Source organism: Typopeltis vanoorti, chromosome 16 (assembly GCF_054136105.1).
Source record: "Typopeltis vanoorti isolate ZY-2024b chromosome 16, IOZ_Tvanoo_1.0, whole genome shotgun sequence".
Classification (NCBI taxonomy): Eukaryota; Metazoa; Arthropoda; class Arachnida; order Uropygi; family Thelyphonidae; genus Typopeltis; species Typopeltis vanoorti.
Window position 1 is genome coordinate 64,936,270 of NC_143564.1, and position 21,725 is coordinate 64,957,994.

General features: G+C 33.7%; 2 protein-coding genes across 2 annotated transcripts in view; both read left to right on the plus strand.

Annotated features, from left to right (window-relative positions):
* LOC150098082 (GTPase-activating Rap/Ran-GAP domain-like protein 3) overlaps positions 1-10,423 on the plus strand; it is a 183,568-nt gene extending 173,145 nt beyond the window's left edge. The window contains exons 28-29 of the mRNA XM_090406580.1: positions 892-1,076; positions 4,488-10,423. Coding sequence (XP_090262706.1) covers positions 892-1,076; positions 4,488-4,724 — 422 coding nt within the window. The 3' untranslated portion in view covers positions 4,725-10,423. The remainder of the gene's footprint in view (positions 1-891; positions 1,077-4,487) is intronic.
* A 1,194-nt stretch (positions 10,424-11,617) lies between these two features.
* Positions 11,618-19,726, plus strand: LOC150098083 (peritrophin-44-like; the record flags this gene model as incomplete). The annotated part of the gene is made up of 3 exons (XM_090406677.1): positions 11,618-11,738; positions 18,247-18,828; positions 19,411-19,726. Coding segments are annotated over 3 exons (948 nt in total), but the record flags the coding sequence as incomplete, so codon positions are not given.
* Between the last annotated feature and the right edge of the window lie 1,999 nt (positions 19,727-21,725).

The following is a 21,725-nucleotide window of genomic DNA, read 5'->3' on the forward strand; positions in this document are numbered from 1 at the left end:
TCTTGTTGGTAATCGTTTGGATTAGATGTATTCAGCGATCTAGATTAGTGGGGTTTTTTTGTTATCCTTTTAGATGCTTCAAGTTCTTGGTCGAATTTAACAATAATCTGTCTTTCCTTCAAGTTCTACTAAGAGAAAACTGTTTGTACAATACAATTTTATTGGTCCATCAGCCAAGATCTGCTTTTGGTATCCTCTTTATGCTGTGTTCGATTCTTAATGAGTTTGCATAATCATCTTGTTTTTCACTTTCTTTCCGATTTAATTTTCTTCTAATCGCTTTTCAGTTCCTTGCGCTGGTTGCCCATTAAAGGGGGGTGGCAAGGACTAAAGCCGATTTATCGCCTAATATCCAGAATCTATAGTATCAAACGTGGTCCTCGATGATTTACTCAGCGAACCCTCCTTCATGCATTGATATTTCTTTCTTGTATTCACCATTCAGACATGAAGTGAGACATACTTAGTCTAGAACCCCCCCTCCCCTACTAAGGGGAGGGGGGGGGGTTCTATCTTGCTTGAGAATCTAATCTGGTCACTATGTTAACGTCAGTCATAGCCCTTAGTTACCTCAGAGCATACAAGATCTTCCACCAGGATAAGGTGGTAAAGGGGGGAGAGATAACTCTCGTAATCATTATTTCCAATCAGTTTCGAAGTTAGTAGACTTTTAACAGTTCATTTCATATAATTTTAAACAATTCAGTATGATGTAGTTGACAATTTCGTGTCTCTGTACCCGCTACATTTTACTCGCATAATTTGCTGTTTGAGTTATCGTTTTTTGTGCAAAAGCTATTTTTACACGCTAATGAGAAACTTATAACCTAAGTAGAAAGGAGACGAAGCATTAGAAATAAACCAACTTAATTTTGTTTTTATTGATTTTAGGTCCTCCTAGTTTTGGTCCTATTGACAATATAAAGCCATTAAGGATTTATAGGATACCGTTTAGCTGCCTGACAGGTGGCTCTCCCTGTATGCGGCGTGTTCCAACTCCTTCCATACCTTCTCCCCAACCTATGCTCAATCCTCCAACACTGGGTGTAACAACATACCTCTCTCCAGATATTCAGGTGAGTAAATTTCTGCCCTCACTCCTTCCGTTTGAGAAACATGAAACGGGGGTCAAAATGCTTTTAGTACTTAGTGAAAACCCCAATCGCATATTTTGTGCTTTGTCTCTCTCTGTGAGTTCACTTTTTAAGCCATCAGAAATGTGTATATATGATCACACACACACACAGTTATTTGTATATTTTTATGCATGTGACCACAAATCAGCTGACCTCGTAGTAACGTTCAGACAAGAATTTGGCACTTCTACTAGTGTTTTCACATCGTCGCGAATGCACCTGTCCTGTACAAGTGTGACTATTCAACTCCTTCCTTCTACAGCAGTTTTGTTTTTTAATTAAGAACTGCAAGAGTTCAATGCTTTGTGAGTTATGGCATAACTTTTTAGTCTTTTAAGCAAAATAGCGATGTGCACATTTATGATGAATTTTAATTTTGAATAATCATTTCAGTTCAGATTTATTCAGATTTTGTTTAGCTTGGGGAACTTTGCATATAAAGATAGACTGAACGAATGGAGTCTTCAAAGTTTTAGCAAGAGGAAGTATAAGTTATAACTAGAAAGGGTTTCTTACAGCATAGATACAGGGGAAATTTTTCACCTCATGGCAGGTGTGTGTTTGAAGAGGCGAAATTGGGCCATTCTTAAAAGCTGAATTAGGGAATGTCAGGAAAACGTGAGATCCTGGTTGCTTTCTTAGCCGGTAGGAAATGCATGGAATAAGCTGCCATTATACATCGTGAATGCGTCATCAGGAAAGATATGATGGATATCAAGAAATTACACCCTCCGTGACCTTCTCTCAATGAGCTACTGACTCCCTGGAGGTGTCTATAATAATAATAATAATAATAATAAATAATATGGGCATAATATATGTTAGTCAACTATTGATATTATTACTTTTAATAAATTACTATTTAATTAAGCAATCATTGATTATTAAAATAATAATTATTATTTCATTATTATTAATAATTAAATTCAGTAATTTAGTATTTGTATTAACAATAATTGGTAATATTGATTTCTTTTCTTAATAGGATCCCACTATAAATCTTAAAATTACCTCTTTAAACATTGAAAAATATTACCACCTTAAATTAAAAATGCATTAAATTTAAATATTAAATATTACCAGCCCCCTAAAAAAGTAAACTAACTTTCTGTTTCAAAACAACATCGTTTTAAATTCAAAATTGTTTTATATTTGACTGAGTCTCATTAAAAAAAAAAGTTATTGAGAATAGAATCTGGACATTGTTTAACTACCACTCTTCGTTTCGAGATTCAAGACTAACATTAGAGTTCAAGATTAGCAGAAAACTGTAAGTAAAACGGTAGCAAGTCTTGTAACGAATTGATTTTCAATCTTATTAAGCAGCAAATCCACAAGAAGAAGATGATGCGGAAAGAATATCGTGACACCAAGCTCAGGACAGAATAGGAACTAGAATTGTGCGGAAACCTAAATCGCTGTATGAAAAGAAATTGGCTATGCAAGCTGCAAGCAGAGGAAAGGATGAATGTGGAAGAATAACTTTATTGACTGCAGATGGTACTCTAGTGTCCGAAGCTAATGAGATTGTTCAATTAAGGAGTACTCACTTTGCTAAGATATATCAACCAGGTCTCTATACCATGGTGCATAGTGACTGCTGTATTGGATGAAGAGTTCGAGGGATGCGAAAATAAAGTTGAAGAGCTCGTACATAACTCAGGTTATAGCAAGACCACTTAAGAATAAGAATTTGTCAATAGGGAAAGATGGAATATCAGGACGTTTGTAAAGGAATGTTCAGCCGAATTAGCTAGGCCTTTCACATGTTTGTAACTTCAGTCTTAGCTCGATAATAATACCCCAGAAATGTATGATAGTTCCATTGTACAAGGGTGGTGCAAAACCTAACTACCTACCTATCAATATCTCTGTGTGGTAGTGAAGATTTTAGAGAAGTTGGTAAGAACTCGCATACAGAAATGGGTAGACAAGCATTCTGTACTCTGCAAGGAGCAGCATGAGTTTACTAAAGGAAGGTCATGCTTTTGTAATTTGTTCATATTTTATAACAATGTTACGCCTGGTTGGATAAAACGAATGAACACATTATAATAATGTTGGATTTTGCAAAGGCATTTGATAGGATACCACACTGTTGCATAAACTAGAGAATACGGCATTGGAATATAAACTCCTGACTTGGATCAGTGGATGGTTGACAGACAGATACCGAAAAGTGGTATACGGTGGGTGTGAATCTGCCAGATTTAAGGTGACCAGTAGTGTACCTCAGGGTTCAGTCCCTCAGCTATTGTCCTTCAATCTATACATTAATGACATTAGGAAGAGTCTTACAGGAGATATCCAATTGTTTTCCGATGATGTGAAAATAGGCAGGGAAATCATGGATGATACTGATATCAAGCACTTACACAATGATTTGAATAAGCTGGAAATTTAGGCAAACGAAACTGGCTATCACTTTAACGTTAGTAAGTGTAAAGTTATGCACTTTGGCGTGATGAGATTTCTGGAGGTATATTATATCAGCGGGCTATGCTATGAGGCTACGGATGTTGACGTAATGGTGGATAGGAATTTGAAGTTCATAGGTCGCATAGAAAAAGTTGCAATTACAACTCAGAGAATAATTGCGATGTTGAAGCGAACCTTGACATGAAAGGATAAGTAAGTCATTTTTCCTCTTTATAAGGCCTTGATAAGACCACATCTGGATTATTGTGCGCAGATGTGGTCTCCCGGGTTCCAAGGGGGGGGGGGGGGGAATAAAGAAACTGTGGAAAGCATGCAAAGAAGCGTTACAAAGATTATATCCGGATTAAAATATTTAAATTAAAGGACACATTGCCTTAAATGTTTCTTTTTTTTTCAATATAAACATCAGCCTGTAAATAAAATACATAGAGTGACACCTATTGAGATATCTCACTCACTCACTGACACAAAATTGAATTCACTTTTGTTCATTCATTAAGCGTAATGGTTTAGGTGGCTGCTTGGGCTCGGATAGATAACTAGATAATGAAAACCAAAATCCAAGACAACAGCACGAATGTTATTTTGATGCATGAGGATGCATCAAAATAACAGTAGCGTAATCTTCTTCGCATTCATATCTAAGTTGTATTATGTTATCCTTCTAGAAAGAGCTAAAATATTCTTTGTTTTTTTGAAGCAGGTAAGAATATATCACCATATGTGCCTATTGCAAGTTATTCGAAATAAATACCAATAATACAGTTATTATTTTTCTTACGTACTCGTAAGTCATTCGCTGCATGACTTACGAGTACTTCGTAAATAAAATGTTGACAGTTTTCCACGTGAACATTAAATGAGCACGACTATTTTTCTTTCATATCCTAACAACGTCCTGTTTCTCTGTAGGATAAAGACGGACGTCTAAGAGAGCCGAGACCTAGCCGTAGTGCGACATCTTCACCTATACCTCAGATACCAATAATTCTACATCATCCAAACTCTCCGAAACGAGGACTTAACAGAGAACACAATCACTCGGTTAGTTCTGATTCCGGAATCGGTAAGAGTGTTGGTTCCTCCCCTCCTCCTAGCCCTAATATGTCCTGTGAATTAAGGGAAGAACCACATTTTGGTATGAAATGAAAATTAGACCCGTATTATCACTAGGAATGACGTTTGTATCTAGCAGCTACCCGAAACTGGAGAGCATCAGCGCTGGCAACAGAGAAGAAACTCTGTGTAAGGATGCTGACAGCAGCTCAAGAAAGCCGTCTAAAGCGACATGTGGTGGAAAGCGAAGGAACTATTTGATAATAATATTCAGAATTTTTTTAAGTGTCCTCCCAGAACTTTATCTACATCACCGAGCTAAAATACAAATGTTGTTATAAGGTTTTCCCTTAACTGTTTCCATAGTGTTCATGACCTGTTTATATTGTTGATCACGTGTTTATTCTATCTATGTATGTTTCACTGTTTCAAACTCGAAAAACAGAAGCACAGCTCACTTATAAATCCCTCACTCTTTCATTTTAATATTCTTATGCCGAGTCTTCACTAGGACTCAACTCCATTGTAACATGAATGCAATTTTTCGTCCATATCGACTTCTTCCAAAAGGGATAGAAACAGATATTTTAACTTTATAATTTATTGCCATGAAAATATATTTGCTTTGCTAAGGATATTAATTTAGTGTTTTAGATGGAAAAATAAACGATTAATGGCTTATAAAATTATTATTTCTATAAATGCATTAAGAAATCGAACCTTTGGCTATTTGGTTAAAATAACATATCATAGGACTGCGGAATTTTTTTTTTATAATCGTAATGACAATTAATTAATGCAAGCATTGTTTATAACAATAAATGCAAACAGTTATTGATCATTTGTTCATTTAGATGACACTAATCTGTGCTATGACGGCTAAGATGCATGCACTTTCTCCTAGACTTCTATAACTGCGAGAAAGAGTACAGAATATCTAGATCTCGAATCACCCAGGAGAAAATTTTAAAAACATATTTTGTTAACGAACTGTTACTTAATTTAAATGCATATATCTGAAGTTCGTTCTACTGTATACAATGCATTATAATGAAGTGAAATTCTTCAGTGCACTTACGTTAACAGACAAATTTTATATAAGTAAATTATGTTTTTCTTAAAGGATCAGACCAGATCAGATTTCAAACCACTTTATAATTTAAGATATAATTCAAAGAGGGAATCTGATAGTGTATTTAAGTATGTTTGTGAAAGGAAATGTAATTGATTGAATAATTTTCACAGCAAGCCTACAGACACGGATATGTAAATAAGTATTTTACTGATTAATCTCTTGGAAACATAATACATGGTGTGCATTATTCTATTTGAGAGGGTTAAGGCTTAACGAGAATATTCATTTCAAATTATTGTTACATACTGTAACAAAATATTTTATAACTTTAACTCGCATTTTATTTATTCTCTATGGTGGGTGCATTTTATTTCTGAAAGGCTGAGACTAAGAATGATTAATATCGTAAATTTGAGAAGGTTAGTTTCTGTCTTCCTTAATTTGAATCGCTGGATGGTAGCAAGAGCAAAGACGCCTGTTAGATTAACATTGAAGGGTGGAATTTTCTCACTCAGTGGAAGTGCAGATGGCACATTTGTTATGTACAAGACACGGTCGTGAGGATAGAATGTCATAAGTTTAAAATACTTTCAGAAGAAGGTCGAAAATTTTACTTTTCTTTGCCTTCAATTTGTAAAATTCTATAGAAGCGCGGATTTATCAATGGTATCACAGCATCAATAGCTCGTTCGATATTGAAGATGACACATTTTACTCAACCATTCTAAATATTTGCTGCATTCGCATTTAAAGAGCCTCTCAGCATCATCACTTATTAAGAGTTTTCTGGAACTAAAAATGGGCTATTCAAGCGTCAGGAATGTTTTTTTTACGTTAAAAGATATTAATATGGGAAATATGCTGGTATTCTCAATGGAAAAAAAAAGGTGGGGAAGAAAAATGTGAGGATGAAAAGAAATCAATAATTAAATGTTCTTCCAGCTGTCCTTTAATTTCGTTTTTTTTTTTAATTCAGAGTGGTTATATTTTAATCACATTTTCTATATTCTACCATAAAATATATGCTCATCTCATCTATAAACAAGCAAATTAGAATGAATAAAATATAAAATAAAGTCTTAGACGAGTGAATGAATTTTCAATGTGTCGATTGGCGACAGAAGTTAGTAACTGTTGCTGGAAATAATAAAGAACACAAAGGAATTAGTAACGATTCAGTGATTTTGAATACCTCTAAATGTGTATTTCTGTGCAAAAGAAAGTTTAAGCTGATTTGTGGCGAACAAAATAAATGAATAAAGATTTTTATTCCAAAGAAAATTTTCAACTCGCGTGAGATGGTACTTATGCAACCAGGACCATAGAAAAAAACTGAAGAAAACATATTTTGTGAACTGCAATATGCGGAGAATACATAAAATTCATAAGTCTCTTATATAGAGAAACCTGTGGGGCATTCATAATTATAAATGCACACGTAAGCCACAGTAATTAACTTTTTAATAATATGTAAATATTTCGTCTTAAGTATCATAAGACATCAATACAGTTATAAACAACAATATGAATTACATTCAAAAAAACACATTAGTGCTTATGGTTACATTGGAATCCCTCTATGTTTACAATGTTTAATCTTTAAACACGCTACTCTACTGTATATATTAGAGGCATTCCAATGTAAGCATGCGCACTAATGTTTTTTTTTGTGTAATTCCTATTGTTGTTTAATGACTATACTGATGATGTCTTACAATACTTAACATAAATATTTACATATTATTAATAAGTTAATTTCTGTGCCATGCGCGTGTGAATTTATAGTTAAAAATTTATAACTGTCATTTAATGACCAAAGTTCTTATTAATTATCAATTTCAACTAAAAAAAGTTCAAGATTAAGAAAAAGTCCAATGTATTTTCGGGTTATTAAGAATCACATCAGGAGAAATTTGAGATGGAAGAGAAATGTTTCGTGAAATGGAGGATCGCTGGCTAAACCTAGTTAAAATTTCTTTTTTTCACTTTTTTATGAAAGAACAATGAAAATGCAAACCATTTTGCTGCTTAGCTCCCATGTTGCAAACGAGCATATCTCTCAATTTATACAATATGCCTGAAGGCTAAAGTTTTAAATTAATGAACAAATAATGAATAATGAAAGAAATAAAACTAAATGAATTTTTCAAGAATGCAAGTCATTCATTTGCTACCCGCTAGATGTCGTTGGTAATGAAGTAGTGGTAAAAGGATAATGTACTTTTATTTAGGTATAAAAAAAATCGAGTGATAAGTTGTCACGAGTAAAAAAAAAGCGGAAACATTCGCGTTTCTCATGAAAATATGCAGCATTTATGGAATACTTTAAAAAATTCTCAATGTGCACACCAAGTTATTCAGTTTCAAACGTGTACATCTCAAAATCATTTTAGAAATTACTACTCGGAAATACGAACACATATTTCAGGTTGTATTAACAACAGCAACGCTTACTAGTCCTTACGTAGCATCACAAAATGGTATCGGGAATTGTACTCAGGGTAGATTCATACATTCCCTGCTTCCGGAAAAGAAGAAAGTCTAAGTCCCACTAGATCTCTTCTAAAATAAAAACTGAGTAGGTTTCTACAAATGTACGCCATCAGAACATTTATTAAAGAGTTTTTATAGCTCAGTAGGTGAAGGGATCGAAATCAGTAGGAAGAACCGTCCTGTCTTTTATTATACAGGCAAAATTACGCAGTGGAAATCAGAAGTTGTTTTTACTTGAAGCCTCTGCATTTATTTCACAATATACTTAGTCCAGAAAATAAGTTAGTTATTATTTTAAAACAAAAGTAATCCGCGTGTTTATTTAAGTGAGTTTGTGCTTTGCTCCGAAGGGCTCTTTAATGTTTCTCTCATGTGGATCAATGGCACTCCGAACTGCATAAAGAAGTAAAAACTGATGCTCCTCCACCTTATCACGTCCATTTGTTATAGGACAGTGAAGAAGCCTCAGATATGCGAGTTATCTTGCTGTATAACATCTGTAATAAATGTAAGAGTAACAGCTTGACCTTGATGCAAATTTTGGAGTCTTCTCATTTAAAGTAAATCGTTACAAAAATTAAATTGAAATTCTTTGACAATTAAAATGTTTTAAACTGGACAGAAGCAGGAAAGATTTTTACAATGTTTCCTTGCTTTATATTTAATTGGTTTTTAAAAGTCGATTAAATCTAAATTGATTTTTCATCTTCGTAAAAAACACAGTTCTACATTCATCTTACTTTTACTCATACTCAGTTGATGCACAGAAATAAACATGCACGGATTCGGAAAAATGATTTCATTTTCGATATTTGTTTCATGTTCACATTTTTGCATTTGAATCTGAACTTTCTATTCGATGACGTATGTGTATTAAAACGTGATAATGTCAGTGAATAAAAGTCTTTGGTGTTCAAAATAAAATGTGATTATATTTCGAGTTTATCCTTTTTAACGAAGGACCAATGCAAGAAATAAAGGTTGCTATCATTCTGTCTTTCAAGAGATGTTATAATTAGTTTAGTCTTTCAAGCTGTTAATATATCATTTCGTTTTGAATATTATCTTTAAAAAAGAAATTCTATAAACAGTTGAAAGCTGTTTTCGAGTTCACGGCGAAAGATTGAGGAAATATTCATTCTCTGTGTGAGTTGTTGAATAAAATTACTAATACTATGGTGCTCTTCATTGTAGCAAATTGTTGTTTCTTTGTTTATTATTAAACTATCTTTATGCTGTCAATAATTCATATTCATTTAGTAGCATTTTTAACTTAATACAATTAATTGAATAATCCGATTGAGCATTTGTTTTATATAGCAAAGGAGCCAACCGTTTATTTCTTAAATTTCGCTTTTTTCCCCTTCGATTTTTGTCTCTAGTTGTATGTGATATCACTAAGGGATGGCCAACCAATCGTTCAAAACTACTGAGAACCACGAACTATTTCATACAATTTCCGACAGTTTTTTAAACTACCATATTCCTAATATTATAGCATTTTGAAAATTTGCTTTGTTAATTTGTTTAAAATAAGTATCAATCTGTATTGATACTTATCAATTTATATTGGCAGTTTTCTTCTATTATCACTATTATTAATGATTCCCAATATTTAGAATCTTTTAACTAGAGAAATATATTTAAATATTATCCAGATTTTTATGGTTCTTATCCTCCCAATAAAATGTTTTATAGTAAAATAAAGTGTTTGTATTATTATTATGTATATTATCTTTTACCCAAAAAGAAATGCCATTAATAAAATATTTTATTGAATCTACCTTAGAGTAATTTCAAATACTACTCCACAAAGAATTTTGCCATCACTAGAACTAAGGTTGGCCACTCCTGCACTGAGCCTTCTAATTAAACAACTAATTATTAACTTTATTCAATAAAATATCCTCTAGAAAGTGTATAAGAAATAAAATATATCGAAGTCCATTAAAAACTATGTAAACTGATTAAAAGAGTTTTTAACATTTCTGTTATTTTGTGGACAAACATCCATCTGCAATTCATTTTGCATCAACATTAATTTTCTTTAAGTGGCCTTTCACTTTGGGAATTTTAATGCGAGCTCTAACTTGAAAAACAAGTAATGTGTTATTTAAGCTCTGTCATGCGGTGTCTGTCCACATTTACTTACTGCTTTCTGTAATGTGGGCTCAATATTTTTGGACTTTGAAATATTTTCGTATTAAAATCGTTACCCTTTCAATTGTAGTGTGTGTGTTTATTTATTTGTGTCCTGTGTCCAATCCCATTTCATACTAACATGTCATCAAATTAATGCATTGTTGTAAATAATGTAACTAATACGTATACCTTATTATTTTTATTATATTTATTTTACATCTTATGCCAAAGTAACATTTAAAATCAACCCGATATTTTTCGGATATTTTATTCTAAGTAAAGAACTGTATTTTTATGAACATATTTGAATACGCTCTTTATGTTTGTTAAAATAAAGATGGCACGCAATAAAAGAAGGAATTAATGATATATATAATTACTTATTTAATCTACTTTAAGCTAGGTAATCATATCTGAGAGAGAGAGAGAGAAATCCAAATTAAAAACATAAACCGCTTCATTTCTTTAACATAACATTTCTACTAGCCAATGTTCAGTTTGTTTATAAACCAACATAGCAGTTATATGAAAAGAAGCTACAATTCTCATGTAATGTTTTTTACCTCCTGCAGGTATTGATGCGAAGGCATTCTTCAAATTATACTAATTGAAATCAAGGCATGCTGTATATGAAGGTTGAAAATCCGAGATATGTCCAAGATCTTGTTGAAAATCTATTTTCTCAAAGCATTTGTAAATTTACTTTCAATAACTTGGGTGGATATCTTTCATTGAAATCAAATAGACAGTCTTCGTCTGAAAGAATGGAAGCTGACTGGAATAAATCAACATTTAACTAATTGAGAATATGGAATTCCAATCATTGATAATTTTCAAACTGTATTACAACTAGGCTTATTTATCCATCCCTAATTCACTTTCGGAATTAACAGCAAACCAAAGCATGCAAGTGGTCTACTTCGTTTTGGATTCAAAACCGAACTTTGTGAATTACAACAGAATGCAATCAGTAAAAAAAAAAAAAAAAATGCAAATCAGAAATTTTGTTACGAGTTCTATAAACCAGGATATGACATTTTAATTCCGACCTCGCAAAAATCATCAGCTCCGTATTGCTTAGTTACCATCCACTTCTGCTAAAAAATGTAAAAAAATAAGAAATATTCACCTAGTAACTCATAATAGAAATATAATGTTAAACGTGAGAATATTCAAGAGAATAAAAGAAGATGAATTATTCTTCCATCATCTCCTATGCATTGCACGTGCGTGAACAGCATGCTTCTCGTGGAAAGAACTATGCTGATACGAAAACATTGAAATATTGTTTCCAAGAAGTGAAATCCTACGTCACTGTGTAATATATTGCAGCCAGACAGTTCAACAGAATTCAGGAACTGTGAAGCAAGAAAGAGTTGAGAGCGGGGAACAAATAGGTAGGATGTTAATAAGTACACATCCTCTGTGATACCCTTATTAGCATGAACTGTTTTCCTTGGTCCTCTTCATCTCGATCCTCTCCTTTTTTGGTGTGAATCCCACTTTACGATGTACGCTGTAATAATTCCCAAAAAAAAAGTCTGTTTTCGTTGCTGTCGTCATGCATCTTGGTATTTAAGTCGTAGTTAATTTTGTAGTAGTTTATCTAGACAAAGTGTAAGTTTATTGGCTGCATACAACATCGTAGCAAAATAATGTATCGCAGCGTAATGATAACTCAAAGTAGATTAGATACTTAAAATGTTGTTAATATTACAAAAATGAAATAATATTTTTTAAACTGTGACTAAAGGTGACATATTGTCTTCATTATTAAGTTTCGTAGTGAATTAAAACTTTAAAATACTAAACATTTTAGAGAGAGAGAAATTCAATAGTTAAAACTACATTCAAAAATGTTCCTAAAGTAGGAGTCTTTATGTTCAAGAAATTCTTGAAGAACTTGTACGATAGTCTAGCAAAACGAATATGGTATTCTACACATACCGGTCACTGAATTAGAAACTTGTATTTAATATGGTAATTTCCGTATAGGCATGCGATTGCCAATATTGATCCTGTTCAATTCTCTGCGCATAGTTCCGTAAGATATGGGTCGTGAACACGGGAAATTCTGTTTGTCCGTACAAGCCTTCTCAGAGGAGACGGAGATCTCTCGTTCCTGGAAGACTGTCTTAGGATCACAGATACGCCTCTTAGACAAGAAATGTGGGTTATTTTTACACTGATTAAACACCAGATGTTCTCACCTTTTGAGAAACCAGTCAGCTCTGCTGCTTTCAAAATGGCGGCTAACGATTTTGAAAGAGGCGGCACACGATAAGTCCATTATTGAACTCCGAAAGATTCTTCGTTTTTTCCCATCATGACCAACACTATTGACGATTACTGACCAGCAGAATTCTTAAATAGCCGCTTAGAACACATGGTGACGCACGTGACCAAGTATTTTGTATATGCGCTACCTAAGTGATGTTTACGTACATCTGCATAAAGATTTCTAATTCACTGGCCAGTGTGTGCGTGTGTGGCAATCTCATAAATTGGTTTGGTTGGGTTTCACAAACCACCCGTTACGTACGGTTCAGTTCACGAATGAAGCTTCCGTTTGACTTCTTGTAATGGGGATGAAATTCAGTTCTTATCTCAAAAAGGATTCTTCTCATATTTTCAATTTCCTATATACGATTTTGATGAAAACATTTATGGAATTCTTGTGAAAATTCTTACGAATCATCTATTTCCGATCTGTTGAAATCACTGTACATTCTTGACATATCAATAATAAACTAGTGATGTTGCCAAGGTGATAATGGCGAAAACAATTTATGTTTCCAGGATAGAGGAAATAGCAGCATTAAAGGAGACACAGGCACAAGATGAAACACGAAGAATGAACGAAAGAATTGTTTTGATATATTCATAAAACATTAAGTTCTGTGTCAGTTACACAATTGTGTGTATACTTCTACGGAGTACATATCCAGCAAAAACATGCACGCCAGCAAAACTATGCATAAGGCGTTGTACATTTACCACAGCAAGAGTTCCAACTGTTGCCTCTTCTTGTGCATATGAATACCGTAAAGTAAGTCTTGTAAATGTTCATATAACTTGATAACATCACTTTTTTTATGATGGGTATGTAAAGAGTATAGTATTGTAATTGGTCATTCTAATTAAAATAGAAATCCGACATTTAAAATATAAAATACATAATTTACAGCTTGTTCACTAATAACGAAACGGCTTCGAAACTCTAGCGAAAGCCACGTGTTTTCTATAGCTTCTTGACTTAAAAAAAAAGAGAATGAAAGAAAAGGAAAAAAACTCTTTCCTTCTTTACATTTAATCGTATTCTGCTAAATATGAAACTTATACTCGAAACCTCTATGCACGAAGATATTTCTAAAAGTAAGAAGATAGCAAATCATACTTCAAGGCGATCGTTTGTTTGCTCAACCTTATTGCGAGACTGCATCACGTGGTTGTGACGTTTTATGGCTACAAACAGCAGTTATAAATTAGAACGACTGTAACATGGTCCTACTTAAAACAGAAGACATGATCGGATTTCTACATGTTAATGGAGAGCATTTTCCGAAATTCAGCTGCCACCAGGAAACCATCGGGATAGAAAGATAGTAAGAAAATATCGGTAATCCAACGGTGAAAGTACGAACCAAGATTCCGAGGGTCGATGAGAAGCAATATTAGTAATGAGACTACATAATGACTACACAGTTTTGCGAAAGGGCAGCGCTGCGCATAAGCCAGAGATCAACTATGGCAACCAACAGAGCACACTACACCCTACTCTTTTTCCAATCGGATGATGACGGTGGGTTTAGTGTATTGCTACGTAACTCCTCATTGCAGGGTGCATTATCCTAACTGCGATGTTTAGTAGCGGAGGTCTAATGGTACATACTGTCGGCGTTATTACAACCTGGTCTGAAAATGTGTAGAAACTTGACTAGCCTGCCTAGTCTTAATCTTAGTTCAATGGAACCTATTTAGAACGAACTGTGAGGTTTATTGAGGATGAGTCTTGCGCATTATCCAGTGTTATTAATTACGCTGGTGATTCTTAAATCGAAAATGATGTCCGAAATATGTGACTATTATTATTTTAAACTTCTGGTGATATATCTAGAAGGATTGTAGAGAAAGTGCGATCAGCCAAAAGAAAGCTCCGACGCTACTGAACTATTCAGTTTAGATTTTGAAATACACCGCTGTCTCAGTGTTATCTGAATACGGTGTATGAGTGGAAATCTTATTGATAAACAGCTTTAAAATAATTCACCCAACAAACATAGCTTTGTTTTAATTGATAAAGTGCCATGCTGGTGAATTTATATAAGTTAGCGGAGTAATACAAGTCAATGACATCTTTTCACTTTAAAGGTTGCATAACAAGGCAAACAGTTTATAATGTTTTTCGGAAATTTATTATTTTATTTATTTATTTATTTTATTAAATCAAGCGGAAAAAAATTCTATATCTCCCTCCTACAAAAGGTGTGAACCAATAATACGTTGGTGTCGTGTATAGGCTAAGGATTTTCTTAAAATCATTTTTTATGAATTTAATTAATGTATTTTTATTTATTTTTACATAGCTTCATAACGTTAAAGTAATTTGAGCGTTTAGTCATCTCTGAGTTAAATTCGAGGGGCACATAATTAGCTGCATATTTTACAGTAAACTGATGTAAATCCTTAGACTATGCTTCGTTAGTTGAATTCCGATTTAATGCTCTGACAATACTAAACAGTGCTCATTTATACTTAATACAATTACTATCTGGACAAGCGCCTGTGATTCTCTAATACTTCTGTTATTTTGATGTTTTAGAATAGATTTATATTCATCTTTTTTTGCACGTTACACTAATATTGCATTGTTGGCATTCCATATGATTGTTAACATGCCATGTTTTATTGTTGGTTTCTTGTGACAAAATACTAATTACATTTCAAGTTTAAAATTATTGTTGCTATTACCATTTGCAATCTACTTCGCGATAGTATTGGAATGAGCAAATAGTCAGAAAAAGAAAAAAAAATCAAAACTATTGTAACTACGAAAAATTAATTAATTTAATTTTTAATCGCAAAAATTCTTTTGCTGCTTGTAATCATTAAACTGCAGTTCTTTTAATACGTAATTCAGGTATGTTTAATTTTCTATTTAAATTCCTAGTCTCCTGTTTGATTTAATCAGCTCATGGAATAATAGACAAATAACATTATCACGAGATCGTATAATAAAAGGTGATGACAATCAGCATTCTCTGGTGAAATATTTTTGATATTTGGGACAAGATAAGTGATTAACTGAAAGGGTGAAATGATGATATCATATCCATCAATTCATTTTCCTCTTACGGGATTCAAAAAAAAATAAATTGATATAAAAACAAGGAAGTGTTCACACTGATAATGAATTCATATCACCGTTTGCAAGCGATCATCTATAAGTGAGAAATGTACAAATGTTCTGTCACTGGCGATAAATAAAGATGAGATGTTGAATGGAAAGAACGTTATGCTGGTTAACTTTTCATTTTAATGAAAATTAAACTTATTTATTCTGTTGCGATACTCTCCTTTTGAATCTAGAGATATTGGTCAAGATTACCGTTATCACAACCATGCTTCTTTTCAGCACTTCCATACGTAAGTAAATAAGCAGTATTATTTGAATTATAGATTTCTTTTTATCTTTTATTTTTTTCAAATGAATTTTTTATTTCACTTTTTGCATTTAATACTTTTCTATTTCTATTTTTAAATGTAAACCATTTAGAATTTTAAAATGTAAACATACGTATAGAACACAACAAAAATTAAGTGTTCTATACGTATGACTCTGGAAAACATATTAGTATTTTAGCAAAATATTATTCTTACAACAAATGTAAGGGGCTAATAAACATATTGAATTCAAGACTCATTTCGAAATAAATTTCAAAATGAGCCTTGATAAATGTGCAAAGAATATATATATAGATTTATAGATCGGCAACTGCTGAGTGTTAATAAAGCATGCACAAATTAGATAATTATGTATGTTTAGCGAGATTAATTTCCAAGAAGGCTAAAATATATCATAGCTTTTACTGCATTCATAAATAGTAGAATTCTTACTGTCTATTTACGAGTATACCATAAGGTCATGTCTATACAATTTCTCTGGTATCCCGAACCCAACTAACTAGACTGGAGACCTCTGAAGTACAAGCGCCTACATTGCTCTAAATTTGGCCTAAAGTAAAGTCATCTATGTTTTACTTAGTGTGCAATATCAGAGATGCAACATACACTCATGAGACAAGAATGGGCCTCCTTTGGCTGAGATTTTTCATTTTAATGAAAAATCTCAACCAAAGGAGGCTGAGATTGCATCGCTTCCATCTAACTTCGCAGATTAACGTCCTGGAGGTCAGAAAATGATCGAGGCTAGTATCCAGTGGTGGATGTTGCATTTCACATGATTCCACAAATGTTCTATGCGATTCAAATCAATAGAATTAGACTGCTAAGGGAACACACAAAATGCATGACTGTGTTTTGAAACTGAGTTCGAAGATCACATGTGTTTTTGGAACCAGCCATGCACAACGTGAATCATGTGACAAGATGCATTGCTAAGATGTGTTGCCGGAATAGTCCAAGTCCACAGGGCTGCAACTAGTCTTATATAATCCTTACTTAAGAATTATCCGTCAAGGTGTGATCAATGTGGATAAGAGGGGCCAGTAATTCAATGAAAACAATCCACCTACCAAGATACCTCCACTGCTGGACTGTTTCAAGGCAACCATTCAGCCTCGTTGTCCGAAAACTTCCAGTGATCATCATGTTTTGGCTCATAAATGTATATCTTTAAGTTAATATATCTTGATGCTATTTTTCCATAACAAAAATTGTCTGGTATTCTTTCTTAACCGTGCAATCAGCAAGCTGTATTCCTTAGAATCATGCGAACCTTAGTATTTCTTCGAAAAATGTGGAGGTCAAAAGTACCTAATTCTGTTTTCTAGCGGTTTCATTCCCATGACGCAACTGCTAGATGGATTTCTACAGATAACATCAACAAGTGAGTAATATTTACGACAAAATCAAAGCGATTGGCAGGATGTTAAGTGCCTTTAAAACTTAAGTCATTCAGAATGGGTTAGTATGAATAAGTTCACGAATCGATTTCAGAAAGGTGTTTAATTTAAATTTAAAATTAGTTTTATTGTTGCTGCAATTTTCGACTAACTAAAACGTTGACGACTTACCTTCGTTTCAAGTTCGTGTGCATGCAACAGTCTCGCTTGGCTGAACAAATTTTAATGAAATTTGATGATTTACTGTTAGAAGTGTGTGCAATAACACAAAATGATATGAAACCAGAAAAAGGGATGACCAATATTTGAAATGTTTGTTATTTATGATTATGCCGAAGCAACTACAGCTATGAGCCGGGTATAGGAAATCTAGTAATTGTGTGTATTCTCTGTCCAGCGCTACTTTTTGCAGTACAGATGAACTCCAGTGTCCGAGTGAAAATGCCAATAAAGATTCCTTGCATACACAAATAGGGTTCACACCAAGTATTTATAATCATCCTAAAGCCATTTATCACAATCTCTTGTACTCTATGACGGTACTTAAAAACATGTAGTTATTTGATAATGTATAAGTGTTTGCATCGTTTTGGATTTACAGATGAAGGAAAAAAAAAAGTTTCCGGCAGGGGAATCCCTCCACTACCACCATATGAGTCTGGCTAACTCAGATAATTAATAAACTCCCCAACTTATAATAATGAATTATTTTATGTTGTATTTTCTAATATCACGAAATCAGTAATATTCAAATATTGAAATATTAATATTAAATTTATCAATATTTTCGCATTATTTTATATTTTATATATATTCACAGTGTTCGTAACAGCCATTGCAACAGCCGCCCGTGAACTACGAAGGCAAGTGGAATGCAAGTGCACGTGTCTTGTCCCAAACCCAGCCGACTGCAAGTCCTACTTCCGATGTGTCAATGGAACTGCTCATCACAAGGTTTGTTTCGACGACCTTCTTTTTGATGCGTACGTAGAAAACTGCAACATACCCGATCGAGTAGTGTGTCCCACCAGACCACCTCCCCCAGCTGATTATAAGTGTCCAGCCAACGAGGGACTCTTCCCTCATCCAGAAGACTGTTCAATGTATATTCAGTGTTCCAACAAGAAACCCTTTATTCACTTCTGTGCCTTGGGCTTACATTTCAATGAAAAAAATAAACAGTGTGACTATCCTAAGAATGTTAAGTGTTCTACGCTCCCACCGCCCATAGATGTGTTTCAATGTCCTGTTGCTAACGGGCTTTTCCCTCATCCTCAGGACTGTTCTAGCTTCATTCATTGCTCTAATGGGATCCCGTTTGAGCAGAAATGTCCCGGTGGTCTCCATTTCAGCGAATCGCTTGAAAGATGTGAATATCCAGATACTGCCCAGTGCACTAAAAGTAAGTAGACTTCGTTCATTTCAATTTATTGGCAGAATCATTCTTATCGTGAATACAGATTTTTCTTTTGCATTATAGTGAGTGCTCAGGATCTTAGGCATTTACAGAAATACAAAAATTATATACGCATACACGTAAAACATGAATTCTACAGAACTATACTAGTCTGATGAGTTAGTTGATTGTGGGATGAATACGTTGGTCACCATCAATGGCGAATGTTCACCATTGATTAATGGTAGATATGTGTCTGTTATTTTTAACAGGGTTTAAATATTTGTCTTTTGCTTTAGGTTTTGATGATTATTCCAAACGATGTTCGAACGTTTCAGTTTTTCATTGAATTTGCATTTATTCACAGTATAACTAAATAATTATTCAGAAGAATGTGATAATATGATTGATTAACTTTATTATATAATTTTTAAGTTTTTTACTTAGTGATATATGCTGATAATCGAAATTTTTATCTTGTTAATTCGTTTTCATTAAAGGTTTATATTTGGAACAATATTCGAGGTTTGGAAATATCTTTCAGTCATGATTAAATACAATTCTATCTGTTTGTTTTTCTTATTTCAGCTGACAAATCAGCGTTCCAAAGATCAACTCTGTCTCCTAGAAACGAAACGCACCCAACATTTGGTCCTGACACCGATAGCAACTTCAAACTCAGTCCGTGTCCTGAGGAATACGGCTTTTTCTCAAACCCGTTAAGTGACACTTCGTACCTAATTTGTGAAAAATATCAACCAAGAATCAGTTCGTGCCCAGAAGGACTAGTGGTTGATGAGAAAGAGGTAACCTGCAGGAGACCTCGAAAATAAACTAAAATTAGTGTATATAATTTTCAGATGTTTATAATGTAAGCGCGCTGTGTACTAATAAATTGCCTTAAAATCCATGTCTTGGGCGAATTCCTACCTTAAATTAAGGCACGAGAATTTAGAACTAATATTTAATGAAGATATGTGCTGATGACTGTATTCCTGTAGTTTAGGGTTACTATCATTTACCATGATGCAATACAAGTAGATATTATTTTCATTCAGATAACATGTGCTGATTAGTATGAACATAATCCGCACATCAATTCTCAAATAAATAAAATTCCTATTTAATGTTTGAGACGCGAATTATAAGCTATTTAGTATATATATATTTGCTGATTTTCAGACTATGCTATTCATTCTATAACACTGCTGAGCGATTTATTTGGACACAGTGCAGTTTTCCAAGGAAAATTTTGGAGACACTGATTGCAAAATTAAATTAATTGACGTCATTAATAAGAGTTTTATCAACATTAACAGTGCGTTTAGAAATGCATACTTAACATGGCTCGTCCTTAATTATTATAGTAAAAATCTTAATATAATATCATCATTAAATGTTTTATGTCAAAGATTACTCAGAGAAACACAAATCACCTCCTAAATTTTCAGTAGGACAGTGCATTCCCCCCCCCTTTTTTTTTATAGAGTTAATTCATTAATTTGAAATTAGTTTACGTTCGCGTTAGGGACTCGGCCGTATGGTTAAGTTGGTTGTATTCTATAGATGAACGTGCTCTTTCACATACAGAGAACGTGACTGAAGAATCATGCCTATAAATTCAACGAAACACTCAGAAATTCCATAAAATTTGGATACTAGAAGAGACAAACGTCTTATTCGGCTTCTTGATTCATCCATCTTTCGGGAAAAACTGTTTCCACTCGATGAGTGCTTCATATCGTCATCAGGATCCTTTTCAATGCAGATTCAATTATTGTGTAATTTCACTCCAAGTGGAGCAGTCCAAAATTGACACGTTGCCTGTTATTAAAACTTTGCGGATAAATCAAGGAATATTTTTCTAAGGATTTCTTTGTACTCTGAGTTTCCTGGCTTCAGAAGAGGAAACAATTCTCCCCCACCCCACCCTGAAAATAACTAACTTGAGTTTAATAAGAATTAAAGTAATTGGTCTGTTTCTCTCTGTCTTTCGGTGGTATCTTTCAATTTGCATTCAAAGATGTAAAATTCCAGTAGCTAAATTCTTTTTTTTTATTAAAGAATTTAAAAAATATGCGGTATGATGCTCTTCACTTATCACTTCTGTCCAAGTTACTAGTGGTGTACATCAGGGTTCAGTCCTTGGGCCATTATTATTCAATCTATACATTAACGACATCGGACAGGGTCTAACATCGGATATGCAATTGTTTGCCGATGATGAGAAGATAGGCAGGTAAATCAGGGATGCTACTGATATTCAGCAATTACAAAATGATTTAAATAGATTGGAAATTTGCAAAAACTAAAATGGCTTTCAGTTAAATGTTAGTAAGTGTAAAGTTATGCACTTTGGCGTGATTAGAGTTCCAACGGCATATTATATTAGCGGAGTTATGCTACAAGAAACTGAAGAGGCAAGGGATCTTGGTGTATTAGTGAATAAGAATTTAAAGTTCAAAGGTCACACAGCAAAAGTTGCAAATACAACTCAGAGGATAATTGCTATGTTGAAGCGAACCTTGACATGTAAGGATAAGGAAGTAATTTTGCCTCGTTATAAGGCTTTGATAAGACCACACCTGGATTACTGTGCGTAGCAAATTGTGGAAAGGGCGCAAAGAAGAGTTACAAAGATGATGTCCGGATTATGGGATTTAGATTACGATATCAGATTGCAAGTATGTGGATTATAATAAATTTAGTTTAATCCTTTATCCAAGTGTGAGCAAACAAAGTTTGCGCCTGAAAGTATCTTCAGGACTGGGTTAAGGTGGTACACACCACCTTAACCCAGTTATGCAATGAGTTGCCCTGGTGTGTACCACCTTAACCCAGTCCTGAAGATACTTTCAGGCGCAAACTTTGTTTGCTCACACTTGGATAAAGGATTAAACTAA